Genomic DNA, 27,378 nt, shown 5'->3' with positions numbered 1-27,378 from the left:
CGGCCCCGCGGCGTCCCCGGGGGCACCGCCTGGCCCGGCACTCGCTACCGCAGCCCGCCGGACAAGCCACCCCCGGCCCTGCGCGCCCCGCCGGCCCCACCCGCGGGGCTCCTTTGTGCGGGAGGCGGGGGGCGGCCGGGCCGTGCCCCGGGGGGCGGGCGGCCCGCGGCGGCGGCCCGGGGGGGCGGGCGGGCGCGCCGGGGGAGGAGACAGGCGGTGAGGGCGGCACAAAAGGGGCTGCTGCAGCCCTGCCCGCTGCCGCCGGCGGGGCTCGGCTCGCCGCGGCTCCGCAGCGCAGCGCATCCTTTCCCGCGGCCGGGAGGAGGTGCCGGGCCGCTCCGCGGCGGAGAAGGAGAAGGCAGAGGAAGGCGGCGGGGGGCTGCGAGCTCCGGGCTCGCCTCTCGCCTCGCCGCGGCCGGCGCCGAGCCATGCCGGGGGGCGGCGGGCGGGCTGGGGGCGAGCGGCAGCCTCGCCCCGCCGGGGGCCCGGCGGGCACCGACACTGCGCCGGCCGGGGGTGAGTGAGCGAGCGGGCGGGCGGCGGGGCTGGGGCGGCGGGCAGAGCACGCCCTGGGGGAGCCGCCCCGGGGCTGCGGGCAGCGGCGGCGGGACCCCCATCGGTCCGTCCCACCCGCCGCTGTCGCCACCTGCAAGTTGTGCCTCGGGCCCGGGGGTGCGGCGTCATCCCCTGCGAGCGCTGCCGGAGAGGCTTCCCCCACCGAGCCCCCACCTTCGCGCTCTTTATTTATTTATATTAGTGCTATTTTTTTATTCTCTCCCCCCCCCCCCCCCCCCCCCCCCCTCCTCCCCACCCCCCCATAATCCCGGCATCCCCTGCTAGGGAGCATCGGCTGTGGGGAGGAGGGAGGTGATGCTGCCAGCCCCCTGCCTGCAGCGGAGGGCTCGCCGGGGATGGAGGCACCCTCCCTCCGGCCGGGGCACTGCAGCGAGGGCCCATCTGCTGCCCGGGCTCGGCTCGAGAGGAGGGCACGGGCTGGGGATGCGTGCCAAGCCTGCAGCAAGCGAGAAGGAGTAACAGGAGTGCGTGCGTGGGAGGGAAAACATCCATACAAATAAATGTGTATCGTCAAACGTCCCCCGTGCCCTGCTCTGTCTCCATGTCAGATGGCTGCAGTTCCCCTGTTCGGGGCTGGCCGCAGAGGGACGCGGGCACCCAAGTTCTCCCCGCTGGTGCGGGGCTCTCGGGTTGTTTGTGGGCTGGAATAGCTGTGTGTCCTGCCGGAGTGACACGGGCTGGTGTACCTCAGTCCTTGCGAGAGTTTTGCTCCCTGGGCGAGCGTCACAAGGTTGATGGGGAACGCGGCATCTGCTGCAGCTCTAGAGTTCCTCAGGCAGCTCAGTAAGGGAGGGAGCGTGGCGCCGGATGGAGAGAAGCTTCTCTCAGTGCCTCAGCTCGTGGTTTTCCTTCGGGGATTTCCACATGCTGTGTTTCCTCCAGCCGCGCCTGGGTCGCACGGGAACCCCGCCTATTTCCCAGAAATTGTGCTGGGGTCTTGCATTTCTCCTTTGCACCCTAGGGCAGAACGAGGGGTCAGGAGCATGCCTGCCCTGTCCCCAGAGCATAGTGTGGGCGCTGAGCACCTCCTCCTATAGAAGAGCCCTCCAGTTAATTCCAAATCTCTCTTCTTGAGTGGGAAGTTCAAGCCTGTGAAAACACTCAGTGGCACCCCTGCTAACAAATATGACTTGAGTCACCAGGAACCCCCAAGCCTGTGCAAACTGAATTTCAGATTCCTGAGTACTCTTGCCCCTGTGTCCCTCACCTTGGCAGGGTGTGAGTCAGCAGGAACTTTTCAAATTCCTTCCCCAAAGGGTGTCTCTTGTGCTTTATGGGTCCCTCCTGCAGCAGTGGTGTTTAAGTCCAGCTGGCGCCTGTGATTTAGGAAGCGCTTGCAAGTTCCTGTTGCTGCAGCCTGGCTGCTGCAAATTTCTCAGAAAAGGGCAGAAATCAAGCAGGATCTACCATTCATTGCTTGACCCTCAGGCAACAGAGAGACATTTCTGAGGGGAGGAAGGACTATGGGTGCCCCTACACTCCAGCAAACCTCCAGTTTTCCTAAGCCCTCCTAAAGACAGCTCTATCACCTGTGCTTGTTTCAGCCCCAGTACCAATGCTGAGGATGTGTCCTCCAAGCTAGAGTGGGAGAAGAGCAGTCCTTTGAGCTATTCCTGGGGAGGGAGTCTCCAGCCTGCCTGTAGCACTATAAAACAAGAATTGAATGAAAGCCATTGCAAACTGCAGAAGAGGAGTGAAGCTGTGGCTCTTCTACTGCCTGTTGTAAAAGTCCCTCAAAGATTTACAGCTCCTCTATGCTCTCAGGTGATTTTGCAGTAGCAGTAAGAAATCCACTGCAAGGTATAGCATTCCTCCCTCGAGGACTCAGTTATACCTGCATAGCTTGTTTATTAATGCCCTGGATATGCCAATTATATCCTTAGGAGAGGGGATGGATTCAGGCTGGCTGCGGGTGTGTTTTCTTGCCAAGTTCCTAATTTGGTGGCCCAACTACTGCTTTTTGTCTCGTATAGTTTTGGTCCTAGGTGCTGCTGTGGCTCACCTCCATTAGAAGTGCCCTCTGCACTCTTGTTTCCAAAGTGGTTTTGGTGGCTGAGTTGCCTGCCTGCTTTCCTGCCTCCCTGAAAATGCTGTTAAGATTGGAAAAAGTTGCCTGTGTGGCACGCAGGGATTGTCTTAGTAAGGAGGTCAGGAAGAGCAGGTGGAAAATAGTGTACTTGCAGGAATGTTAGCTTCAGTAGATGCTCACAGCTATGAATTTACCTGGAGCTCTTGTGTCCAACATGACAGAGGGATAGCTGGTCTGCAGGCTTTGCTGGGGCTGCGTGGTGGGCACAGAGCCCGCTGAACCTTGGCCAGGCACATGGCAGGCACAGACACACTCGGCGTGTTTGCCTGAGGAGCGTACCTGTGAGGTTTGTGTACTTGTGGGCTTCCTGTGTGCCTTGTGTTTACCTTTCTCCTCCTTCTCCCACGCACATCTGGCTAAGTGCAGTGTGACACTGGGGCCTGCCAGATTGGTGTAACATGCTTGCTGCATGCCTTTGAGGGATGCTTGTGTGACAAATGTGGGTGGCTGTTTGCTGGGTGCGTGTAGCAATGCACACAGGTCCTGCTGGATGCGCTCGCCACAGAACACAGGCACTTTTGCTGATTTTTATGGCTGCAATAAATGTAGAGCATGTAAGCAGTCATGGGTATGGCAGTTGTTCCGGGCAGTGCTCATAGATGTTGTTGTGCATGTACCAGTATGGGAAGGGCACCTTAGGCTGGACAAGTTCCTCTGTGTCCCTCCCTTGCTTTGACCTGTCAGCAAGCAGAGATAAACTCTTGTCTCGTGGAAGGGTTTATAGATGAGATTTCAGCTTGCTAAGTCTGAGCTTCCTCCCCTCTTGAGAACAGCATCTTTGAGGTGCACCTGCTATCACAAATTGACACCCCTACACCCCCCAGCCTCTGTGCTGGATCATAGAGGTGGAGGAAGGAAGTGGGGGAGTTTGGTGATGGATAGATGGGGCAAGCTGGGCCAGCATTCATTCCTAATGGCTGATTAGGCTTTAGGTGGGGTTAGTTGCTCTAAAATGAGCCCTTTGTACATTGTTGGAGTCAGTGACCCAATCAGTGGGATGTAGCTGGAGGAGGTGGTGCTAACGAAGACTGGTACAGCTGTCAGTAACTCTGGCAGAGAGGAGGGCGTACTGACTGGCACAAGAGATGTCTTCATGACTTTGGGTCAGTGGAGGTGCTCAAAGGGCTGGTTCATGTTACCAGCCCTGACTACAGAAGCAGAAAAGTGTGGGTAGTTGTGCCCACGTGTTTTCTGCTACTGTCACCCATCAGTTCTGCACAAAAGGTTAGGCTGCACTTCACGAGCGCAAAATGCCATCAAGACACTACAATGAAACATTACAGTGGGATCTGAAATCTGGGGAAGGTAGGCATGTGGGACAGTGCCATCTAGGGGGATGTGGGGAGTGCCTTAGGAATGCCTGGTGTTCCCAGTTGTGGATGTTCTTGGAAAGGTGGTGACATATCTGCAGCGCACATGTGAACCGTGCTGTCGTGTCAGTGATGCAGGCTGGCCTTGAGGAGCCATGACAGAACTGCATGGAGGGGCCAAGCCTGGCATTGTGGGCAGTTTTGGGTTGGGTTTGGGGCGCTTTGATAGCATTAGGTGAATTTCTTGCAAGGACTGGGCTGTGCCACAGCAGCAGTGCTGGGTGGGGTGCCAGGACCAGCTGCTTGTGCCAGGGGCCAGGGCAGAGTTGCTGTCACAGAGCCGGTGAGTTCCCCCTTCTCCAGGGGAAAGTGAAGAGAAATGCTGTGTGCTGGAGTAGTGGAGTAGGATTTACAAAAGCACTCTATGCCTGCAACCCTGTGGAATAAACTCCAGCTGCATATCTGATGAAGGCAGAAACATGATTTGTTTACCTTTTTTTTGATTTCTTTGTGTTCCTTGGCATGCAGACCCTTTACTTCCTGAAGCTCTTCCTGAAGTACAACAGGTACCTCCTGCTCTTCATTCCTCTGAACACCTGTAGCATGGTGGGTGTGTTTTTGTGCTCAGAAACTTGCTCAGTAGAGCTGAGAGGTGAAAGGGGGTGCAGCACTGCACTTCAGGGTTTCATCAGGCAGGCTGAAGGGAGCAGGCTGCCTTACGAATGGCAAGGGCTTGTTCTAGAGTTGTGATTTTTGGAAGTGAGTTATTACCTGTTTTAGGACAGCAAGAGTTATGTGAGCTGCTTGCTGTTGAGGCCTTGGCCTTTTGTACCGAGATAAGCTGCCTGTTCAGCTAAGGGGGTTGATGACCTCAGCTAAGGTTCCTTGTTTCCCCACCAAGGGGAGTGACCAGGTCTGTATCTAAATTGGCTTTTTTCAAAACGTCAGCCATGGCTGTGGGGTATGACCACACTGAGCATTGCCTGAAGTTTTCTTCAGCCTGAAATGCTCAAATTGCATGCAAGAGGAGAGGGGAGAAGAGGTGGTTGTGGCTGACCAGAAGAGAGCAAAGCAGAGGGGGCTTCTCGACTTTCGGAGGATCATCTCTGTCTTGCATTTTGACAGAATTTCTCTCCAAGGACCTTGAAGCAATCTATTAAGCTTCTTTTACTTAGGTAAGCCCTTACCCAGAGTAGAAAAGTCTCTCATATTTCCCACACAGGGAAACTGAGGCATGGGGCAGAGCTGTGCTGTGCCCAGTGGCAAATGCAGGGGCTTGTCAGGAGAGCAGCAATCAAAGTGCCACGCTTCCTGTACTTGCTTTGCTGCTGGCTGTCTCAGAAATCCTGGAGAACAGCTGGGTGTGGGTGCTGAGCCAGAGGTTATCGATAACTTTCTAGTCATCACTTGGGCTCTGCAGCCCTTTTCACCACAGATATCGGCTCCTTCTTGATCTGCTGCCTAATCTATAATGCCAGCTCCCTGCTGTCTTTCTCTCAGAGAATCCTTCTCCCCTCGGTGTGTAAATCTATACAGGTTGGGCTGGGGTTAGCGGGCAGGCTCAAACTCCATGCTCTCTTCAAGGCTTTGGAGTAATTTTTATCTTGGGGTATTATTGCTGCATGTCTCCTGCATGAGAGCAAAGCTGCAGCAGGCAGGTTTGGAGCACAGCTGAGACACCGATGCAAATCAGCCCTGCTGCATGGCAGCTCGCAGCTGTGACACCTGTGAGCTAAGCACAGGTATCCCCTGGCTTGGCATGCAGATACGGAACTGGACAGAAAGCCAGGGAGACAGCATGGCAAAGAGTCGTGAAAGCAAGTCTCTCTCCTAGATGCTGAGCCCTTTAAGAAGGGGAAGGTAGGCTAGAGCCCTGAGATTTTAAGCTGGTTGTGCTGAGGCTGAAGAAAGGGCTACGGTAGTGCTTTCAGTTCTTCCTTCCTCTAACACAGACACTTCTAGCTGGGCAGCCGGGAAAAAGAGGAGGATGGAGGCCTGTGCAGGCTGAGCACGTTGGGCACGGACAGATCTTGGAGGCTGCAGCAGATAGGAAAGGTAGGGTTTTGGAAGAAGGATTTGGCTGTAGGGGCTGAGAGTGCATGGTGCTCACTGTGTGTGAGGAAGTTGTGTTCTTGTGGAGCTTGTGGCATGAGGGCTGGCTCTGAGGCAGAGCAAAGGGCAGGGTAAATGAGGAGAGCAGTGCCCTGGGGTGATCAGCGTGAGCTGCACTCTGTTGCTTAATGACCCCATTTCCAAGGGAAACTTTGGAAGCCCTGATATTCAGGGAAGCAGGATCTCCTGACGGCAGAAGATTGGGGCAGCAGAACTGACCATATTTCTCTCTGTCTGAGCTTTCAGCTCAGCCTTCCTTGTATGTTATTTGTGTTATCAAAACTCTTCTTTCTTTACCACTCCAGAGATTTTTTTTTTGGGTTTTTTTGTTCCCTTTTCTCCTTCTCACTTGCCCCAGCAGTCCTTTCTTCCCTGCCTCACCGTGCCAATGCTGTCCAGCTGCAGCTTTTGCCAGCTAATCTGATCCATGGAGGCAAGACCTACTGAGCAGCCTTGCTTGAAGGGGACAAGATTTTCTACAGTTGCTCCTGGGGCCATGTGAGGTCTCTGGAGAAGAGGTGGATTAAAAGAGCTGCTGTTTCCCCATCAGCCCTGTGTCCCCAAATACCTCCTCTCGTGCCGTTGCTTGGTGCAGGCCTGGCTGTGAGCAAGTGGCCAGTGTGCTCTCAGATATGTGCTATTGGCACAAAGCCTCTGTGGCCTCAGAATCCCTATCTAGCAGCAACTTCTGGAGGAAGGGTTGACCACACCTGCATTCAGCTTGGCCGGGGGTACGATGGGATTGCTTTTGCATAATTTAGCAGTCTCTTGAATTATTTATAGTGCAGTTGTGCACTGGAACAGAGTCTTCTCGTTTCCCGTGAGCACTGGGGGGGAGGGAAGGAAGGGGAGTTTGTCAGGCATCCAGAGTCTATCACTTAGTGATGAGGAAGTGCTGTGGGCTTCCTTTCTGCCTGTGTTTGTTTGCATATGGCTCTGTGCAGCTGAATTGCCCCAAAAATGCAGTTCTGGTTTCTGTATCGCTCAGGTGTGTGATACTGCTGACCATCTCTGTGGCTTGGGATTGTGGGTTCCTGAGTTCAGAGCCTTGTCTTTGCAGTAAAGAGACTGTGTCAAGCTGGAGACAGTGAATCTGGTGCTTGGATTTGGTCCCTCACTCAATTACAGTGCTGGAATCTTCTGGACTGTTCTCTAAAATATTTAGATGCTTGAAAGCATTTTTCTTCTTTCAAAGGCCCATCTTGTCTTGCCAAAGTGCTTTTTAGATTTATCATGGCACAGTCCATTGGACTTTGCACAAGATCACTGGGACCCGAGCGCTGCGTAGACCAGGTGGTTGAGTAGCAAACTGTGCAGCTGAAATTCCCATCACTTCTCAGTGATTAAACCCTGAAGAGAAGCTGACTGGGGCAGTTTGTTACAGGCTCTTGCAGCAGTGGAACATCACAAAGATGAGCTGGGTAGCCCAGCCATGTGTGAGTTTAATGCCCTTTGTCCCTCTGCCTCACTGTGGCGGGTTGCTGCACCACACAGGTCGGCTGTCCTGCTTCTGCCCTTCTCGTCCAGTTGACTTCAACATGACCCCAACTCCCCTCCTACACTGCACATCCTTCTTGTTCATAACCAATTTTCATAATGTGCTTACACAAATTCTGTCTTTATCCCTTCCTTCCTTTTTGACCTGTTTGTGGCAGCTGATTTCTCAGAAACACAGTTCCATATCAATGTTTGTGTTACTGAAGACCTGAAAGGGGAGGAAGAGGGCTGAGGGTGGAGAAAGAAAGAAACTGTAATCAAGTGATTGTGGTAGTAAACTGCTCTGTCTATTGTGCAGTTGAGCAGAAATGCTCAGCTTCCTTGTTTTTATTTGCATGGTGTGGCTTTCGTGCTTGGGGCAAAGTTGGACAGGTAATCATCACTGTATGTTCCCAAACAAGCTGTGCTGTCCCATCTTGCCCTGGCCTGGTTCTTGGTCTCATCAGCCTGAAAAGAACCCATTCTTCCATCAGATGGTGTTACCTCTTGTCAGGGGCATCACCATCTGGCTAAACACAAAATTCCTCCTCATCCTTCTCAAGAAATAAGGCAACCTGAAGGAAGAATGTGAAGACAAGTGATCCCCACAACTGTGTGATGTCCAGGATGGCATTTGATTTTGCTGATGAAGACAAACTTTCTCCTTCTTTCCCCGTAGACCTGCTCCTTGTTCTTTCTGCTTGGATTAACCTGGAGATCAGGGTACTGCTTTGCTTAGTGAAAGGGAATGTTTGTGCAGAAGTAGTAAACATATTGTTGAGACTCAGACCTGCTGCAATGCCTGTAAACAAGGTCCAGTTGTCTGTGGGAGGCAGAAGAGAGATTTATGTGACCGTGAGTTAAGTGCATTAGGAAGCTTTTGATTTCGTTCTGGGAAACTGCCCCTTTTCATGGTACCATATGCCTGTTATCGGCATAGAGCTGTGACTGCAGAATTGATTTGTGGGGATTAAATCCAAGGGGCTGCAATGCTGCAATCAGAAGGATAACATAAGCAGGAGGTTGTCTCTGTAAGCCAGAGCCCCTGAGCTCATGCCCTTTGTCCACCCCAGAGGTGGGAGTCTGGGCTGACTTATTCCTGCCTCGAGGCGAGGCACTGAAGAGCTCTCTGCCATCAGCCCTTTCTTTCCGAAAATAATAACAAAGTGAAGTGGCAGCGGGGGATCCAGGCAGCGCTGTGTCGAGGTCTTGCCTAAGTCTTGAAAGAGGAAATGAAGAACAAAGGCAGAGAAGACAAATAAATAAGGGTCTGTTTGTGGTCCAAGAAAAATTCCCATGGGCTTGTGTAACATTCTCGGGAAGATGTGACACTCCCTAGGCTGGAGTTAGTTTTTGAGAAATGAAAGGAAAGGGGGGGAAAAAGGCGAGTGAGCAGCGGGGGTTGGGGAAGGGGAGGAGAGAAGGAGGGAGAGACATCCTAGAGAAACCTCTCTGCATGGAGTCAGGTTTCTGCGTTTGTTCCTGGTGAAGAGGGGTTAATGCTCTTTGCATGGGATTGGCTGGTCACCAGACTTTCAGAGTGGAGGGGGATTCGGGGGCTGCCAAGCAGGACCCCTGTGGCCTGAAAAGGAGGGGAGGAGGGGAAGGAAGAGGCTCTTCCAAACAGTAATAGATCGGCTACTGTGGGAAAGTGAACGCACTGCCAAACCCCGAGTAGTCGGTGATGGATGGGGGAGGAAAGAGGGTGGGGATGGAGGGCTAGCTCTTCTCCTGGCCACTAGGATCTTGCTGCTATTCCATGACCTCTCGTTATTTATTGTCTTCCTGGAGTTTAATTATTCTGCTCCTTGATCCATCTTGGGGACCCTTTATCCTGGGGATGCACAAACAACTGCCACCCGCTTCAAAAATAGCTGGAGTTAATGTGGGTGCGTGGGTCTGTGCGCTTCACCCATCACCATGGCATCAAGTGTTTCTTGCCTCTTTCCTCTTTTAAGTGCCTTGCTCTGGGCTCACAGGACACACACTTCACCTTCCTCTGGGCTCTTCAATCTGCATCTCCCTGTTGCTTGGGCTGTCACACAGTCCCTGCTTTCCTTTGCACAGGGTTTGTGTGCCTGATTTGGTGCATCTGCCATGCGCTCTTCACCCATGGACCTGCAGGTCTGAGGGTAATCTGGACTGTTCACCTTGGAGTTGTTCTCAGGATTTGCGGCTTGTACTCCACTTGCTTGACCTGCATGGAGTGCCTGCCAGGATCTGCGTTGAAAGCAGTTGTCTGCTGCTGCTGGTTCTTCCATTTCCTTCCTTGAGATGTGCTCCTTCTCTGACGCTTCTGGGAAGAATTAGTGAGCTCATGGTAGTTGAATGGGGGCCTTGTTGGAGATTTGGTTAGATGAACAGTGCCTACAGTTCTGTAATTTTGAGTTTCTGAGGATGTATCTACATCTATGTGTTTTGATCAGAAGTGAACTGGTGAAATTTAGAAAGTTTCTGCTGGTCATCTGCTTGTTCCCATGCCTAGGCGTTTTCTTCAAGTTTATTTTTAACCCAGTTAGATCTGCTGCTGATATGGCTGTAAAAGCAGACTTTCATGTGATTGACAACTTGAATTCATACAACTGACAACTGAGGGATGGGTAAGCTGCGATGGTGGTGAGTGAGGGGGGAGAACCTCTGACACAACAGCCTGTGTTGTCACATGCCTCACTTGAAGTCTCTGAAAGCTTTATTTGGTTTTGACCCGTCCCTCTTTGCAAGGCACCAAGGGAGATCTTGCATACTTGTTTGATTACCCCATGGTCTGTCTGAAGACATAAGTTGCTTTTTTGTGTAGTGTTGCCCTTTTTCCCTTTCCTGTTCCTCATGATGGAGTGTCCCTTCCCTGTAAGACAGCAGAAGACCTAACCAGCTCTGTTTTGCAGTGACTGTCTGCAGTGCAGTTGGAGCAGTGAGCAGCAGCAGTGCTGTGTTTGGCTGGGAGAAGGGCCTGGCATCCTGGGTGAGTGCAATGAGCAATGCCTCAGCTTGCCCTCTGATGTGTGGAGAGGCCCAACCTTGGAGCCAAGTGGTGACATGAGCTCCAGGGCCATCACAGCAGACCTTGTGGAAGAAGATGAGATGCCTCATGGAGACAATGAGCAGGGCTGAGGAAGAGTCCTTCCAGGATATCAGACTTAAGTGAGGGAGAGAGGTGCCGCTTCTCCTATAGCAGAAAGAGCGCTCCGACTAGTGACGCTAAGAAATTGAAGGTGCAGCTTCTGAGAACCTCTGAAGGATTAGAGTGTGAAGAAGTATCTCTGAAGCAGTGGAAATTCCTATGGTGAGACTGGATTTAGCTGGAGAGAGAAGATTAGCTTCAAGGGAGCCCAGCATATCTGAAGGATACTGAGAAGAATATTTGATTGATTCCGGTGGAGTTGGAAATCCAGCTTAGTTTCCTTTAGCATGCAGTACTGCACCCTTGTGACGTCCAAGTACTTCTTGGATAAAATTAAATTGGTGTCTTGTAGGCCATTACTGGATTTCACTAGTGTTTTCTAGTCTTTTCAGAGATCTTCTTTTAAATTGGGGGTTGGAGAATTATACAATTATGCTGCTATTAGTAATATGGCAGCCACAGTAAGAACAGTCTGTTTGAGTGGAGGGTTTTATAATGGACTCTGAAGGTGTTCAGATGTTGGTCTGTTCTGCTGACTTCTGGAAGATAAGTCTTGAGACAAAATCCTGTCAACAAAGACTACTTTATCTCCAGGCCCCTTGTGTTCTGTGTGGAGGGTTAAGAGCTGCTTTGTCCCCCAGTGTGTGGCTGTGTTGCTGCAACTGGAGGTGTAGCATCTGAAATAAGCAAGGCTTAGTCCACTAAAGGGCAGGACAAGACACTTGAGAGAACAGTTGAAACAATGAAGGTCCATGGGAAGTGTGGATTATGAACATACTGTGCTTGCAGAGGTGAAGAGGTGAGCAGATACAGCACTTAAAAGGCTGGAGGCTTTGTGTTGCATCCATCTTAGTTTCTGTGTGCAGCAGGTAGTAGCTGCTGGTGTGGAGCACTTGGGTCTCCTAGAGGAATGCATAGAAGAGATACTTGGTTTGTTTGTTTTTGACTGTAGATGCTGCAGGTCTGTTGAGACTTAGCAAGGTCTTGCACACAGTCTGGAGGCTTGTGGTTGGCATGTGCCTGTCTTCCCTGGGAAGGGGAAGGCAATGCCTTTCTTTGCGCTGTGCTGTCACCCTTCCCTGGCCAACCTCAAACCTTAGTTTTGTGTAGATTCACCCTTCAGCTATCTATTTTCCTCGGTCTGGTTTTCTTTCTGATTTGATGAGACCTATTAGTGGTGGGTGGATGGCAGCTCTGGGAGGCAAATGGGAGTTACGGTGGCACGCTGTTGAGTGGTTACCTTACCACTCTTCTTACCTGTCTGCAGAAATGGAGGGAAGGTGCTTGGGACAGAGCCTTGCTGTTCCTCAGCCTGACCTTGCTTGGGGAGTGCCCGTGCTGGATGGCTCCATCCAGCTGTTTGGGCTGGCACCAAGTCAGTGGCACCTTGTGGTCAGTTGCCTTGAGGCTGCAAAGGAAACACAGAGTGTGAGGTATTGCTGTTTTGCATTAGTGCTGTGGGCAGCAGCTCTTGATGAAGGACACAGAAGAATGTTTTATTCTGTCCTTGGAACTTGCAGGGGAGCTGATATGGACCTGCTTACATTGAAACCACCTTGTGCTGTGGCTGGCAGAGCTTCTTGCTGACGTCCTTGTAGCTTGCAGTCCCTGAAAACACCGTGGCTTCCTTCATGTGAGAGATGCTGAACCCTAGCTAACTTCTGGTACATCCTGCTTCTCTCAGATTTTCCTGCAATGTAGGATAATCTTCTCTTCCTACCCTTAAGCAAAGTGCAGTCCTGCTGTGCCTGAGCTTGCTTTAGTTGTTGACAAATACTAAGTTTTATGGTTTCTCCTTCTGTGGATGTTTGCAGGACAAAAGTAACTTGAGATTTTTTGAAGTGTTTAGAGGTACTGTGGCTCTGATGCCTGCTTGGTTCCTGTGCTTGAGGATGGCAGGTGGACCTAGTACTTCAGAAACGTGGAGCCTGTTCCATTTGTCTCTAACTGGAGCAGAGAGAGTTGGGCCCTCTGTGTGGAGTGGGGGGGTGGAAGTCATACTGGGTTTTTAATCTGCCATGTGAAAGCAATTCTAATTTGAATTACTGCTTTGTGTTGAAGTGTCTGAGTGATCTGCAAATATGTTACTGCATGGGTGTTATGGGATAACTTTAGGCAGAGGAGATGAGCATTATGGTATCAGGGGAAAACCAGAAGCTTCTGCTCTGACTTGTTCTCCACAGCTGCGTTCTCCCTGTAACCATGGGAGAGGTCTAAGGAGTCTTGAGTCCCATGCCCTAACAAGATGGGGTAACAAGCCTGTATCCAGCAGCCTGTTGTGTGGCCTCTTGCCAATGTGGTGAACTGCCAGCTCTTATCAGTGCATATCTTTCTCTCTGGATTCTTGAAAAATAAGTATATTATTTCAGGATGGTATAAATCAACTTGTCACTAAAATGGTAACAGGTGCCTGGGGATAACTCATGTGCATAACACTTCTAGCTTTTCTCCTTTTTTGAAAGCACTTCCCCTGCATGGTAGAGAAAGAACTTCAAGCAAGGAAATATCAAAGGGGTCCCTTACAAAAAGAAGCTTTCAGCTTGTCTCTCCAGGACTGTGTGTTGCTGAAGCAGTCTATAACTGTGCACTCCCTAAAGAGCTTTGTCTTAATGGAGCTGACTGTCCATACTACTTCAGGCTTTTTCTTCTACTTGAACATTAAAGCTTTTCTTGCTGCTGACAGCAACTTGATCACTCTCCCAGAGATCAAGTTGACTCTTTCCCCCCTTCCTCAGTCAAAATTGTCAGAAGGGAAATACCTCTTCTTGCTGTTTCTATGTTCCTGGTCGCTGATGCCTGCTTTGTGTTGGAGCAGCTGGGCTCTTCTGTGACAAACTGAGACGTCTCCCTGACTGGTACCTCCTTTTTCATTTCCACCACATGTAAATGTTTTGGATGGGGAGGGTGGGGAGTCCTCCCTTGCTGGCCTTTGTCTCCAGCTAGCTGCCACCAGACATGTCTTTCACTGCAGGGCTGATCGGAGGATATGGGAAGGGATACATGCTTAATGGTGTTTAGTGTCTTGGCTCACCCAAGGGTGCGTGAGTGTTCTCCACTCCCTGGCAGAAGAATCCTTGGCATGTGAGAATGAAGGTGGTTCCCAGGGAAGAGATTTTGAAAAGGACACACCTTGCTTCTTTGCTTTCCCTCTTCCAGGAGGGGTTAGGAAATGGGTTCGTGTTCCCACTCCCTAACAAAACCAACTGAGCAGTGAAAATTGCCTCCTGGGCGGTGTCGGCAGCGGAACAGCAGAGGGTACTGCAGGGCCAGCTGGCTGGGCAGAGCGGCCGGGGAGGGCTGCGCACACCAGCCTGGCGCAGGGGCCGAGGCAGCGCAGCCGCGCCCGCAGCTCCTTGTGCCCGTGGCTGAAGAGCTGCAGAGCCGCATGCCGAGCCTGACAGATACTGATGTATGCTAATGTCAAGTGAGGAAAATATGCTTTGCTTCCTAAGACCATGCGTCCTGCTATGTTGACACGGCGTGCTACATCTCAGAAAGCAGAGCAGTTTGTTGAATGTCAAGAGTTATGGCTTTTTGTCTGGGAATTTACTGCGGCATGCAGAGCATCACAGCCATCTGAGAAGGTGGTATGCCTTGTGTGGTTCCTTCAGCACTTGCCTTCAGCTCTGGGCTGGCCCAGAGGAAGCTGGCTGCCCTGCATATGCGTGTCCTGTAGGAACTGGAGCAAAACCAGCATTACCTGGCAGTCACTGGGATTGCTGTATTGGAGCAGGTCAGCTGTTCATCTTGCCCCGGTTTCAGCATCTGAGAGAGCAGCCTGATGTCTGGAAGGAATGCCTTGGAGAGGTCACAGGACACCTGACTAGAGAAAGCTGTACTCATTTACCAGTGAGGGACACTTTCTACTGATACCCAGTCACTGCTAATTTTGTGGCGGTTTAGCTTCCTTGTGCCCTTCTCTTCCCCAGACTTAAAGACGGACTAAAAACTGGTGATGTGCAAGGAAGAGGCACTGAATAGTCCTCTGTTTTACAAGTGATCTTGCAGCTTCTGCAAGACATTAGCAGAGCCTCAAGAAAAAGCTGATCATGGATAGAAAGAGATGCTCATGGTGTCTTCTGCAGCCCCTTGTTTTGCCCTCATGAAGAAAGCTTGACAGCAAGCCCCAAGATGATCTTTTATGGCTTTTAACAGAAGAACATCCAGCCCCTTAATGGCTGGGCCACTACAAAGGTGATGTCCAGAGCCAGCACCCTGCCCTGCCGCTGACTTGTGTTGTGGCAAAGTATATCAAAACCCCTACTAAACATTAACCAATAGAATCGAGCTCCCTTTCCTTTTTCCTTGTTTATTTTTCTTTCAATTTTTTCACCTCCCATGGCCATGCTGTAACTTTTCTACCAGCTTCAGGCTTGCAGTCCTTCAGTCAGAGCTTAATCTGGCACTCCTTGCCCTGCCACCTGAGCGCTGGGGACAATGTCAGTGGATGGTGACTTCCGCTAAAAATGTGACTGCCAAGTGTCCAGGAATGCTTTGCTGGGCTGTAGGGTATGACTATGGACAGCCCCTCTAACCAAAGTCCGTGTCAGAGCCATTGGTGGAAAGCCAGATACGTTTTTCCTTTGGACAGTTGCCATCTGTCTAAATGCTTTATGGCTTTTCACTTTAGTATTAAATTCTCCTCAAGTTACTCAGTAAACACACTTTGCTGTATTTTACCTAATACCCTCTGAAGCGGTGGGAGCTGGTTGGGTTCTTCTTCCCTCTGCCCCCACACCTGCCCACGTGTGGGGCAGCTCCCCCGTGACCCCCAGGAGCAGGGACTGCCTCCAGTGAAGGTGTTGCTGGCACCATGGTGTGCTGGGTGGAACCTTTATAAGTGATGGTGCCTCTCAGGAACTTTGGCCCTGGAAGGGAGACTGCACCAGGAAGAGAACCACCAGAATGGAGCATGTGGAGGGTATGTGTCACATGCGTGGGGATCTCTGCCTCTTTGCCTGTCACTGCAGGAAGGGTGTCGTGCTCCAGGACAGCCTCTGCCTTGAAAACTACTTTTGGATCACCCTTCTCCCATGCTCACTTTTGCCCCAACTTGCCTTTCCCTAAACAGCAGGTGGTGAACACCTTTTCTACTATCCCTTGGTGAAGCACTGTGTGAGATTGGTTTTTGGTTGTTTTGGGGTTTTTTTTGTTTGTTTGGTTTGGTTTTTTGGGGGGTTTTTTTGGTCCTTTTCCTGAATTGTAGTCTTCAGTCACTTCTCTGCCTGACAGCAGCTCTATGTTCCCTGCCTGGGCTGGAGGAGGGGAGGTGGTGGAGGGGAGGATGAAGGCAATGTTTCATGTTGTTTGGAGGGAAGGGCTCTGCACCGCTGGCTTTTTCCTGGCCTGACATGGATCCATCATGATGGCACAGTATTACTGGCAGAGACAGGTAGGCATTTATTTTTGTCACCGTGATCCAGATGTAGAAAAACCTCAGCATCTGGTCCACAGAAAGTGAAAAGCAAATGGCAACATATGGAGATACAGTGGACTTAAGAATCACAGGTGGGAGAAGAGTAAATGTGACAGGATCTTAATTTTATTTTTGTTTTCCTGTCCTCCATGTGAACTTGGGCAGTATTTCCTAAGAACAAGGGTGGTTTTTTAGGGTGTGTGTTGTACAAACACTGTAAAGATCTGGAGAGGGTAGGCTGCCTCTGGCAGTGTGACTAATGATCTCGGTCCTTTAAAACTGCCTCTCTTGCACTGATCATGTTTCAACCATGCCCCCCCCAACTCCCTCACCCTTCCTGTTCTTTTCATTTTCTCCCAACCCTCTGGTGATGGACCTCTGAGGAGGTTTACATTGATTTAATTTCCATTGGTGAATAGGGGCAAATCTGCCAAGTGTGGTGAGTTCACTAGATCATGAATTCCTGTTATTCTGGATTTCCTGTCTTTCTACCCCACTGCCAGTGCCATTCTTGTCTTTGTGGATTTATGAGACTGATCTAGCAGAGGTTCACCTTGGTGTAACCCAGCTGAAGCAAAAGGCCCACTGAAGATGGCAGGGGATGGGGGTGTAGTTCTTGGAGTCAAGTCTCTAAAGATGCATGCTGAATTGGGACCAGCATTCCTGCCTTCCCCAACCTATTTTTCTAACAATGGTAAACTTTCTGCACCTCAGTAACTACCGAATGTGACTTTCCTTTTCGTGGCTCTTCCACAGGATGAAGATGAGACGCCATAAACTCTTTCTGACTCTCTGCATGGCTGGTCTCTGCCTCATCTCCTTCTTGCACTTCCTCAAGGCCCTTTCCTATGTCACCTTCCCCAGGGAGCTGGCTTCACTTAGTCCCAACCTCGTCTCCAGCTTCTTCTGGAACAATGCCCCCGTCACGCCTCAGGTCAGCCCTGAGCCAGGGGGTGCAGAGTTCCTCCGCACACCCCTGTACTCCCACTCCCCCTTGCTCCAGCCCCTGTCTCCCAGCAGAGCCAGCGAAGAGCTGCACAAGGTTGAGTTCGTGCTGCCAGAAGACTCAACGGAATACTTTGTCCGTACCAAAGCTGGTGGCATTTGCTTTAAACCAGGCACCAAGGTGTTGGAGAAGCCACCCGTGGGAGGTCGGCAGGAGGAGCGAGCGGATGGCGCAGCCTCGGGGCGGCCAGCTCGGAAGCCGCTGAGCGCCAGTGGAACCAAGCGGCGCAAGTGGGTGGAATGTGTGTGTCTGCCGGGCTGGCACGGCCCCAGCTGTGGCGTCCCCACCGTGGTCCAGTACTCCAACCTGCCCACCAAGGACCGCCTCGTGCCGCGGGAGATCCCCCGGCGGGTAATCAATGCCATCAACGTCAACCACGAGTTTGACCTGCTGGATGTCCGCTTCCATGAGCTGGGAGACGTGGTGGATGCTTTCGTGGTGTGCGAGTCCAACTTCACAGCCTATGGAGAGCCGCGGCCCCTCAAGTTCCGCGAGATGCTCCTCAACGGCTCCTTTGACTACATCCGCCACAAGGTGCTCTACGTTTTCCTGGACCACTTCCCCCCCGGTGGCCGCCAGGATGGCTGGATTGCTGACGATTACCTGCGTACCTTCCTCACCCGGGATGGCATCTCCCGCCTCCGCAACCTGCGCCCGGACGACGTCTTCATCATCGATGATGCTGATGAGATCCCGGCCCGTGATGGCGTGCTCTTCCTCAAGCTCTATGATGGCTGGACAGAGCCCTTCGCCTTTCACATGCGAAAGTCGCTCTATGGCTTCTTCTGGAAGCAACCAGGCACCTTGGAGGTGGTCTCGGGCTGCACCATGGGGATGCTCCAGGCTGTCTATGCTACCGACGGGATACGTTTGCGACGCCGTGATTACTACACCATGCCTGGGTTTCGGCAGTATGAGAACAGCACTGGACACATCCTGGTGCAGTGGTCGCTGGGCAGCCCCCTCCACTTTGCTGGCTGGCACTGCTCCTGGTGTTTCACCCCAGAGGGGATCTACTTCAAACTGGTGTCAGCCCAGAATGGGGACTTTCCCCGCTGGGGTGACTATGAGGATAAACGAGACCTCAATTATATCCGGGAGCTGATCCGGACTGGTGGCTGGTTTGATGGTACTATGCAGGAGTACCCCCCTGCTGACCCCAAGGAGCAGATGTACGCTCCCAAGTACCTGCTCAAGAACTACCAGCGGTTCCGCTACTTGTTGGAGAACCCCTACCGAAAGGCAGAGGGCGCTGGGTGAGGCCACCAGGTGGGAAATCGGAACTTCAAAACAAAGGGAAAGAGTCGGGTGTTTTCATCTGTTCCTTTTCTTCTTTTGTTTCCTTTGGTTATGGGCAGGGTGTGCTGTTTTTCTGGGGTCTCTGCCCTCCCTCACTTCCTCTTCTTCCCTTCATCCCAGGGTGATGCCTGGGAACCCAAATTCCTCAGTCACGTGAAGGGAGACCTGGACAGGAGGAAGAGAGATGTTGAGGACCTGCTCTGTAGTAGCATGAAGACTTCCTTGCATCTTCTGAGTCTCTCCTGCTGGCTGGAGAGAATCTCTGCAGACAGCTGGCAGATTTTCCTCTGGGGGAGGCTGAGAGGATCCCATAGGGAGAGAGGGCAGCTGTTCCCATCCACCCTCATCCTTTGTGGATTGGAGCAAGCATGGATGCAAGCCTGGGCTATTCAGTGAGCGTGTGAGTCAGCAGGCACAAACTCTTGTTGTGTGTGCAGATGTGTGTCACTGGCATTTTTTGGATGAGTGAATGTGCAAAAGCATCTCAGTTTTGGTTTGTTGGTTTTTTTGGTGGTTTTTTTTTTTTTTTTTTTTTTTTTTTTTGTTTTTTTTTTTTTTTATACTGCTATATTCAAAGGGTATTTTGGGGAAGGGAAATCCTCTGCTTCCAAGGTGTCCTTCTCAAGATGCAGCCCCTTGCACAGGCTTAATGCATTCTGTCCTGGGCTGGATCTTGCCCCACTATTCTGCCAATCCTGGAGCAGATAGATAGGAAGCAGAGGAGAAAGCTGGGTTTGAGGGTTTTTTCTGCTCATTTTTCCCCCTGCCCCCTCAACACTGCATGGACTTGTCCTACAGAACCCAAAGCATCTTCCCTGCAGTACATGCTTCTGTTGGGGCTGGGATAAGCTGTGGGGGACTCAGTCAGATGGTGGGAGTGTACGTTTGCAAGTGCATGGTTGCCTGTGTGCATGAGTGCTCACATGCATGGGTTTGGTGTGCACCTGGGTGTTTATTACCAGTACTGGGGGGGAGGAGGACATAGTGGGGCTTGGCTCTGTGTGCTTGCAGAAACTGGTGGGATCCAGAAGCTGTGATCTCAGTGTTGGCATGGATGTCTTCTTGGGCAATTCATAGGAGAGGACCAGGGATAGTGTTGGCTCTGCACAGCAGTGCTACACTTGTGGGACTGCTGCATTCCTCTCTGGCTGCCTCTAGACCCCCACATGCTGTGCCTGTAGCAGGGCTGCTGCTTACATGTGCTGGCTATTCCTTCTTACCATGGGGTAATAAAAGGGAGAAGAGGAAGGGTAAAATTCTGATTGTTGTGCACAAACAAAGCCTGTTAAGCACGGTATCCACCTGTCTGCCCTTAGGGTGTGAGGGGGCTTATGAAGAAAAAAGCCATAGGCAGATTCTTCCTGGGGCCTAGAGACTGTGTGGGGACCACAGTGCAATCCGGAGTGTGTGCAGCCCACATCTGCAGCCTGGGCCATGCAGACAAGACCATGGAGAGGAGAAGGGGTTTCGGAGTGTGCTAGTTTGCAGCTGGTTGGGCTGGTGTCTGCTCAGGCATGGGCAGTGAGGATCTGGCCTGCTGTTTTATTGGATTGTTCAGCTCACTGAGGAGGCAGATTCTTGTCTCCACCCTTACCACCACCCTTCCTTAGCAGATGGCTTGACGGGGTGCCCAGAGGCTGGGTCGTAGTGGGCAGAGGGTGAAAATCATAATGAATTTGCTCTCTTAGCCTTGCAGTGGAAAGACTGACTCATGTTCCAAGCAGAAGTCATGGAGGAGGATAAAGAGGAAGGCGTTGGCACAAAGAAGTGTGGCCCTTCTGGCCAGCTGTTCTAAAGCAGGAGGGTTTTCATTGCCCTTAACTCCATCAGGGTTCCATGGTCCTGTGTTGCCCAGCACGTGCCACCCTTGTGCTTCATTCCTACCTATGTCTCTCTCTTTTTTTCCTTCCTAGTCCCCTCTCTAGAGAAGAGAAAATTGTCAACAAAAACAACTTGCTTGCCTAATAAGGCAGAGACTGGAATGAAAAGAATATGAATGTCTTTTTATGATCAAATGGAGATGCAGTTTACCTTAGCTCCTTCCACATGTTGTGTGCCATAATGCTTCCTTAGAAGAACTGAAGGAACCTCTTTTTTGTTATCATTTTTGATTTCTTAAAATTACTGTTCTCAGTTCTGTCGTGTCTTCCCCACAGGCAGAGAAGCCCCTTTGGGAACTGGGTGGACAGACAAACTTTGCTAGGAGAACACTTTTCCTCCAAAGGGAAGTTATGGCTTTTTAAAGACCAGACTTACTGATGTAGCAGGAGGAACTCCTGTCACAGTGATGGGGTTCTGGTGCTGAGCAACTGTATGGAGGTCTTAGGTGTAGAGAGATGGTACAGAAGTCGAGTCCTAGCTGAGAAAGGAGGAGCCTGTATTGAGCAAGATGAAAGCCACAGCACTGAGGATGCAGCATGGGGAGAAGATGCTTTCCCCAGGGACAGCTGGAGGAGAGCAGGTGTGTTAGCTCATGCAATTCAGCAGCAGCACAGTATGGAAGGAAGAAGCCATTTCTCATTTTTACTCTGAGGAGGGAGCCTGAGGTCTGCTCTTGGACCTTTTGGCTTTGCTTTGTCTCAGTGATGATAACACAAGGTCATTGCCAGGCTTTGCTGGAGGCAAAGACAAGCCAGTCTTTGCATGGATGCTTTGGCAGCACCAGAGCCCCCCTTCAGCAGGAGCTGAAGTTCACGTGTGGTGAAGTTCACGTGGGCTGCACCTCCTTATCTCCCACAGTGGGAGCAGCCTTTCCTCTGATATCAGCCCTTCCCATGCACGGCCATCCTTGGGGATTTTTAGTGCACAGCAGTCGTGGTTTCAGTGTTGAGGTGTGGCCGTTGTCTCTTGGGAGTTTAATAAGCCCACAGCTGCAGTATCTGCTTCTCCCATTGCTGAACTACAGCCTGTTGCTTTCCCTCCTCCATTATTTGCTCCACACTTCCTCTTCTCTCTCTGATTTGTCTCTCCCTTCTGCTCCCTTGGGCTGGAGAAGAAGGTGTTGCTGAAAAAGGAATGCTGGGGCTCTTGTGCAGAACTCCTGCCCTGCCTGCCTCCTGGACTTACTCACTTCCTTATTCTTAGGAAATTAAATTGAAACCAGACTTCTGATGTAGTGGGAGGAAGGGGCTTTACAGATGAAATGCATTCTTTATTGTTTCTCTTTCTCAAGAATTGTTTAAGCATTTTTTGATTTAAGGCCAAACCAGGCAATGTTTGTCTAATTTGTCTGGCTAACTCTGTGTTTATTATCCTTAGGGAGCTAGAGTGCTTGTCATTAAAAATCTTCTTTCTTGTCCCTGAAGGGAACAGACACTACTAAGCTGGCTTTCACACAGTGATTTTCCAAGGTGGTGGCTTGCCCTCTGCTCAGCCTTGCCTGTGCTGCCTGCTGGGACCTCTGCAGCCAGCTCCAGGTGGGACAGCCACCCCTCCAGGCAGCTGCCACAAGAGGGAAGTCAAAAGTGTGTGTGTGCGGTGGTGAGAGAGGCAAAGCAGGAGGCAGGTTTGTGTCAGATCCTTGTTTCCCAGTGCTGGACTCTGAGGTGAGCACTGAAGCTCCTTCATTTTATCTGAACCAGGTTCTGAGATTTGAGAAGGGAAAAGCCAAGAACCTTGTCCTGGCCCTGGGCTGGAGCTGGGATCAGACTATCAGAGCCTGATGTCTGTAGGTTGTTGCAGCCCATGGGGGCAGTGGGCAGTGAATCCTGCTGTCCCTCTTGGACCAAACTGTCCAGTGGATGGAGGGAATACATCACCAGCCCTCTTCAGCCTTGTGCTTTTTCATTCCCAAAGCCTTTTTTACCTTCAAATTGGTAAAAAGTGGGGCCAGGAAATAGGTGAAGCAGTGTGTTGCACACTCAAGCCTTGCACTTCTTTCTGTCTGTCTTTGTGCTTCACACCTAGAAAGAGATTGTGTGCCTATGCATGGCTTTGGACTGGAGAATGCCTCTTCCTCTTTTGCCCCAAGGGAAAGGAAAGACATGGGCTTTGGTGCACCTGCAGCAGGTGAGCTTGCTAAAGCAGAGGGAGTAGGGCAGGTGAGACCTACTTGCCCATCTGGGCGTAATGCCACACCCAAGTGACAGAAAAGACGCGGTGACTTTGTGCCTGTGGTTGGTATGGAGGATGACATGCTCAAGCCCACTCTTGCTGTTGCTTTCTCTGATCCCTGTGTCCTGCTGAGGTGTTGTGGTTGTGCTGCCCAGGCCAACCTACTTTGTGTCTCTGTGACGTGCGAACAAGGAAACCGAGTTGGCATGGAGGGAGAGTGTCAGAGCAGAATGGGTTTTCATTCCCCTTTGCCTGCCTTGCTGTTTCCTTGTGGGATGGTGTCTTTTCCCCTCCTCGGTGTCCCCGGGGCTGTGTCGCTGTGTCCCAGCTCCTGCTGGCAATCTCTGTGGCTGCTATGCCTCTGCACTGTGAAGACGAGTGTCCAGGGTCGCTCCTGGTTCCATTAGTGAACACTGGTGGTGGAGAGGGAAGGGACGGCTCATCCTGGCTTCACTGACCTGTAACCTTGGTGAGAAAGGAGAGAAGTGACTGGGAGAATGGATCCTGTATCTCTCCATCATTGTGTTCTCCCTACCCTCCCTAATCCCCTCCTTTCTGATTTCTGAGACATTGGACAAACTCACTCCTGTTACGGAAAGGGAAGGGGAGCTGGAGGGTAAGGGAGTGGCAGGAGGTCCTCAGATCCAGCATTGAGAAAGAAGAACTGTTTCTAATGCAATACACTGACATTTTAAAGCTTTGGGCACTACAGGTAATGGATTAAGAAGGGATCTGAAATACTCTAAGAATTCAAACAGCTGTTTTTTCCTGCCTGTGTGGATGATGATGCAGTATCATCCTGGAGGTGGTCCAGCAGCACTTCTGAGCCTGGGGTCCACCTGGACCTACTGCTGATGTTGCTCCTGGAGGGGCTCCAGGACACCCTGCTTTGGAAAAAGAATGCGTGGACTTGCCAAAAACTAAAAAGAAAAGAAGAAATAAGAGCATCTGCAAAGCTCCTTTCAACTCTGTAATTTATAAACAGCAAGTAATAATGAACTTTTTGTAAGGATAAATCAAATGTACATTCTGAAATCATTTTCTCTGTAAATGGTTGGATTTCATTTCACCCTTAAAGGGATGTTTAAAAGGAGGAGATAATAATAAAAATTTTAAAAAATTTACAAAGTATGAAAAGAAACCAAGATGTGTGTGACAGCTTTTGTTTCTGATTGCCTGGCCAAGGGGGCTGCTTTGAAAGTAGAGTGAGGGAGCTTCCTATCTTGGTAGAACACTGTTCCAAGAAGGGAGATGGAAGGGGAACCTAGCTGGTCTGGGGACTGATTCCTGATTTTGTAGGCCCCTGTCAGAGCCAATCTGCTCATTAGGTGAGTATGAACGTGTAAAGGCCCATGAGTGGGGAACGATGGCTGCTAAGTGGCTCTCAGCTGGTGGACGTGGGAACCAGCATCATCTGATAAAATGGTCCCTTGACACCATCTTTGCTCCTTTAGATGCATCCATTTTCCAAGTAAAGCCCTAGAAACCCCAGAGCCTCAAATCAAACCTTCCCACTGCAGAAATGCCTCTCTGGTGGCTAACTTTTGGCACGGTGCATGAGAGAACATGACCTCCTTGTTTTGGTTTATTTTTAAATCTGTCTGCTGTAGTTTTGGCTGTTCCCATTACTTGGTATCAAAGCCTGGTCCTGCTCTGAATCCTCCTAACCATCTGGCCTCTGCAGTGCTTTTGGCAAGGGCCTTTTGCAAGCTCATGTGCCACCTACAGCTATTTAATTTTTTACCTTTTGAAGTGTCTTATGCTTCAGGTTAATTCCTGATTCCATTTAGAGATAGTGACTGTAACATCATAGGTTATTTTCCTCATAATTATTAGCTCCAGTGAATTCCCTTGTTTTTCTTTCATCCATACCAGTCTAATGTTCTCAATTCTCCTTTTGTGGAAGGGTCTCATCAAACTGGAGGTTTGTGTTGTGCATTGCTGAATGCAATTCTGCTGTTTCCATGTCTGGATCAAAGGGTGTGAAAGAAACCTGCCATTCAAAATTAGCAATTAAAATTCTTTATTTAGAATTTTTAGCATTCTTAGTGATCACTGTATTTTTGTGCCTGAACAGGGGCTAATCTAAAAATAGCTGATGACCAGCATGCTTGAAATTTCAATTTTTCAAGAGGAGAATTATAAGTCTGTAAGCACAGACCAGTGGCAACTTAGTGAGACAGTTTAGGAAATTACTTTGACTAGGTCAAAGGTTTTCCCACGTTATTTTTCTTGCCTCTAACACAAAATCCTTACTGACACTTATTATTTTAAAAAGTGACATGAATGACATTTCTTTTTGTTTCTTGTGAAGTTTTAAAAGACCTTTATCCCTGGCAAGTGTGAGCTTCTGCTGCAGGAGCTTCAAGCGCCTCTGTGAGCAAGAAGAGTTGACTCTTGGACAAACCAGTCTGGGGTGGAGACATTCATTTGCAGGGGCAGGGGCGAAGCATGTGGCCCTACCACAAGCCCCATTTTCCATGTCAGAAGGTCCCTCAACACACCACTGCAGCACGCATCCTGGGTATGCATATGGAGCCTTAAGCACCGTGTGGAATCAGGAGCCTGCAAGCCATCTGATGCCAAGCAATCCTACGTGTTTTGCAGGACTTCAGTACCCCAGCAGGTGTTAGATGGGGTGGTGCATCCTGGAGGAGCTCTGGTGTGACCTGCCTGGAAGTCAGTGGTTTCTCCCAAGCGCTTGCTCTTTGTCATGGATGTCTGGTGCTCATCCTGGGCATTGTGCAACACTGCTCAGTGGGGAGGCTGGCAGGGACCCTCTGGCTCTGGCTTATGGAGGGATTGGCTCCAGCTGATTCCTTATTGATGCCTATCCAGGCTAGCTGATAAAAGGGATAGACATGCTGTTTCCAAACACCAGGGTGCTTGGAAACTAAGTGACTTCATTATAAACTTAAGACACCTTTCAGAAAGCTGGAAGGGGGATACCAGACCCCATTTTGCCAGCTGTTTGTTTTTGTTGCTGGGATACGTTTGTTCCCTGTGTAAGGACATGTTTTAATGTGCTGCTTAGCAGGGACAGTTAATTTCCAAGTATTAATCCAATTTTATATTATGCTTCTAAATCTTGCCGCTTTAGCAGCTCAGCTGGGGAAGCAGTGAGGTCTCAGCTGGCTGGCAGGCAGCCCGTGGAGCAGCCAGGGAGAGTCACCCCAGCCCCGGAGAGGAGAGCGTCACCAGCAAATGGCTTCATGCTCACGTGCCCCGAGCTGCAGGCACTGGCTGCCCTGCTTTCCAGAGCACTGCCACGGAGAAGATTTGGCCATGGCCATGGCAGAAGGGAGGCATGTTCTGCTTCCTGGCAGCAGTGCGTGTTCCTGAGGCTCCTGGGCACGCTGAAGGCAAACCTTCACTGGGGTGAGCTTTGCAGGGCTTTGCTCTGTCGCTGCAAAACTGTCCCATCTAGAGGAGGGGCTCCAGATCACTGAAGTGAGAAGCTGACATAAGGAATATAACCCATGGATGCTTGGTTGAGGAGCCTGGCATGGAGCCAGGCTGCTGCAAGCTCTGTCTTTGAAGCTGCAGCAGGGACAAGCATATCAGCAAAAAGATAAAAGGATCAGCCCTCTTCAGCTAGTTTTTGGGACATTGCTGTAAGCATCTCTGAGATCCCCAGACATGAACCTTTACTTGGAACTAAGGAGAATCTGGCAATCCAAACATTTTCAGCATTTCTGTGTGTGCTTATTTTTTTTAAGCAAAGTGAGAAGTGAAAATAGTCCTTACTGTCTTTTAAAATATATTACAGCTATGTAAGAATACAAATCTTTCAAGGCCATATCTCTCCTCACCCTGCCAAATGAAACACAATATAAAACTCCATTGTTTTACTCTTGTGTTTCCTGTGCCTTACGGCTTGAACAATGGATCCTCTTGGCTGAAGTCCATCCCAGTAACGATTTAATTTGGGAACACATTTCACCTTTCTAAAAATAAGGAAAACTGAGAAGAAGAGCAAATAAGCTGAGCTGAATAAAGATCTGAAATGACTTCTCCAGGATCTGAAATTTAAGAAAATATGTTATCCAAGGAATGCATAAAATAAAATAACATAAGCTTGCCTCTATGCAGCAAACTCTTTCCTGGCATTTTAGCCCTGTTCTACAGTCTGGACTTCTTCCAAAGAGAGAGCAACAAATCATCAGTTATATATATATTTTTTTCCCTCAGACACTTACTAAGAACCAGGCATAGACACAAAAATAAAAGAATGTAGAAAACATCTACCCACTTCTTTTTGCTTCGCAGTGTTTTTAAAGCTTTTGTCTCAAACTGTTTCCCAGAAGTGAATGTCAGACCACGGCAAAGCCAAAACCAGGTAAATGGGACAAAAATAAATCTAAGGGCCTGTGACTTAATGGGACAAGGTGTGCAATCGGTGCCTTTGCTTAGAAAAAGAAGAGAAGCAGCAGGATACAACAGCCATGCCATTCTCAGGTGGTTTGTATGTACATGGGATCAAACCACACCTGATGCTAGAGTCCAGGATACCCTTACACAAACCAAAATCCCATGTTCACGCCGAGAGGGCTTCATCCTAGCACACAGCAGGCGAAGGAGCACAAAAAAGCCTGAGGTCAGCATGTGCAGCTCAGCTCAGGCAGGTGGTACCACCACTTGCAAGCCCTCTGCTCTCTGCTGACACTTCCCCTGCAGAAAACAGGGGCTGTCGTAGGGATGCAAGACTGCAAGGACAGCAGCGCTCACCAAAGCAGGGTCTCTGAATGGCTCTGTAAACCTCCTGCAGCATGCAGCTGGTGCAAAGTGAAAAATGGGGTGGGGGAGGCTGGGGGATAGAATCTTACCAGTCAGGGAATAATGAGAAAAGTCTCCAACAAACCCAGCCATGGAGAAATTTGTTTGAAGAAACGTGAGCCGTGCTGGGAATGAAGGTGGGCA

General features: G+C 50.4%; 1 protein-coding gene across 3 annotated transcripts; it reads left to right on the top strand.

Moving 5' to 3' along the window:
* Nucleotides 1–196: 196 nt before the first annotated feature.
* On the top strand, nt 197–23,603 carry MGAT3 (beta-1,4-mannosyl-glycoprotein 4-beta-N-acetylglucosaminyltransferase). Of its 3 annotated transcripts, XM_038153919.1 has the most exons (3): nt 197–516; nt 16,857–18,375; nt 18,526–23,603. In XM_038153919.1, exon 2 carries the CDS (start codon nt 16,858–16,860, stop codon nt 18,364–18,366), a length of 1,509 nt encoding a protein of 502 aa, XP_038009847.1. In that variant the 5' UTR covers nt 197–516; nt 16,857; the 3' UTR covers nt 18,367–18,375; nt 18,526–23,603. The 3 variants fall into 3 exon arrangements, with proteins under 3 accessions (XP_038009847.1, XP_038009845.1, XP_038009846.1); XM_038153917.1 differs by having other exon boundaries at nt 199–516; nt 16,857–23,603; XM_038153918.1 differs by lacking the exon at nt 197–516 and adding an exon at nt 11,086–15,605 and having other exon boundaries at nt 16,857–23,603.
* Nucleotides 23,604–27,378: the final 3,775 nt, after the last annotated feature.

Source organism: Motacilla alba, chromosome 1A (genome assembly GCF_015832195.1).
Source record: "Motacilla alba alba isolate MOTALB_02 chromosome 1A, Motacilla_alba_V1.0_pri, whole genome shotgun sequence".
NCBI lineage: Eukaryota > Metazoa > Chordata > Aves > Passeriformes > Motacillidae > Motacilla > Motacilla alba.
Note: the sequence above shows the minus strand (reverse complement) of the source record. Positions and strands in the feature narration are given on the sequence as shown.

What these genes read in the sequence shown, in the direction of transcription:
- MGAT3 (XM_038153919.1), top strand. Translation starts at nt 16,858, where the DNA reads ATGAAGATGAGACGCCATAAACTCTTTCTGACTCTCTGCATGGCTGGT.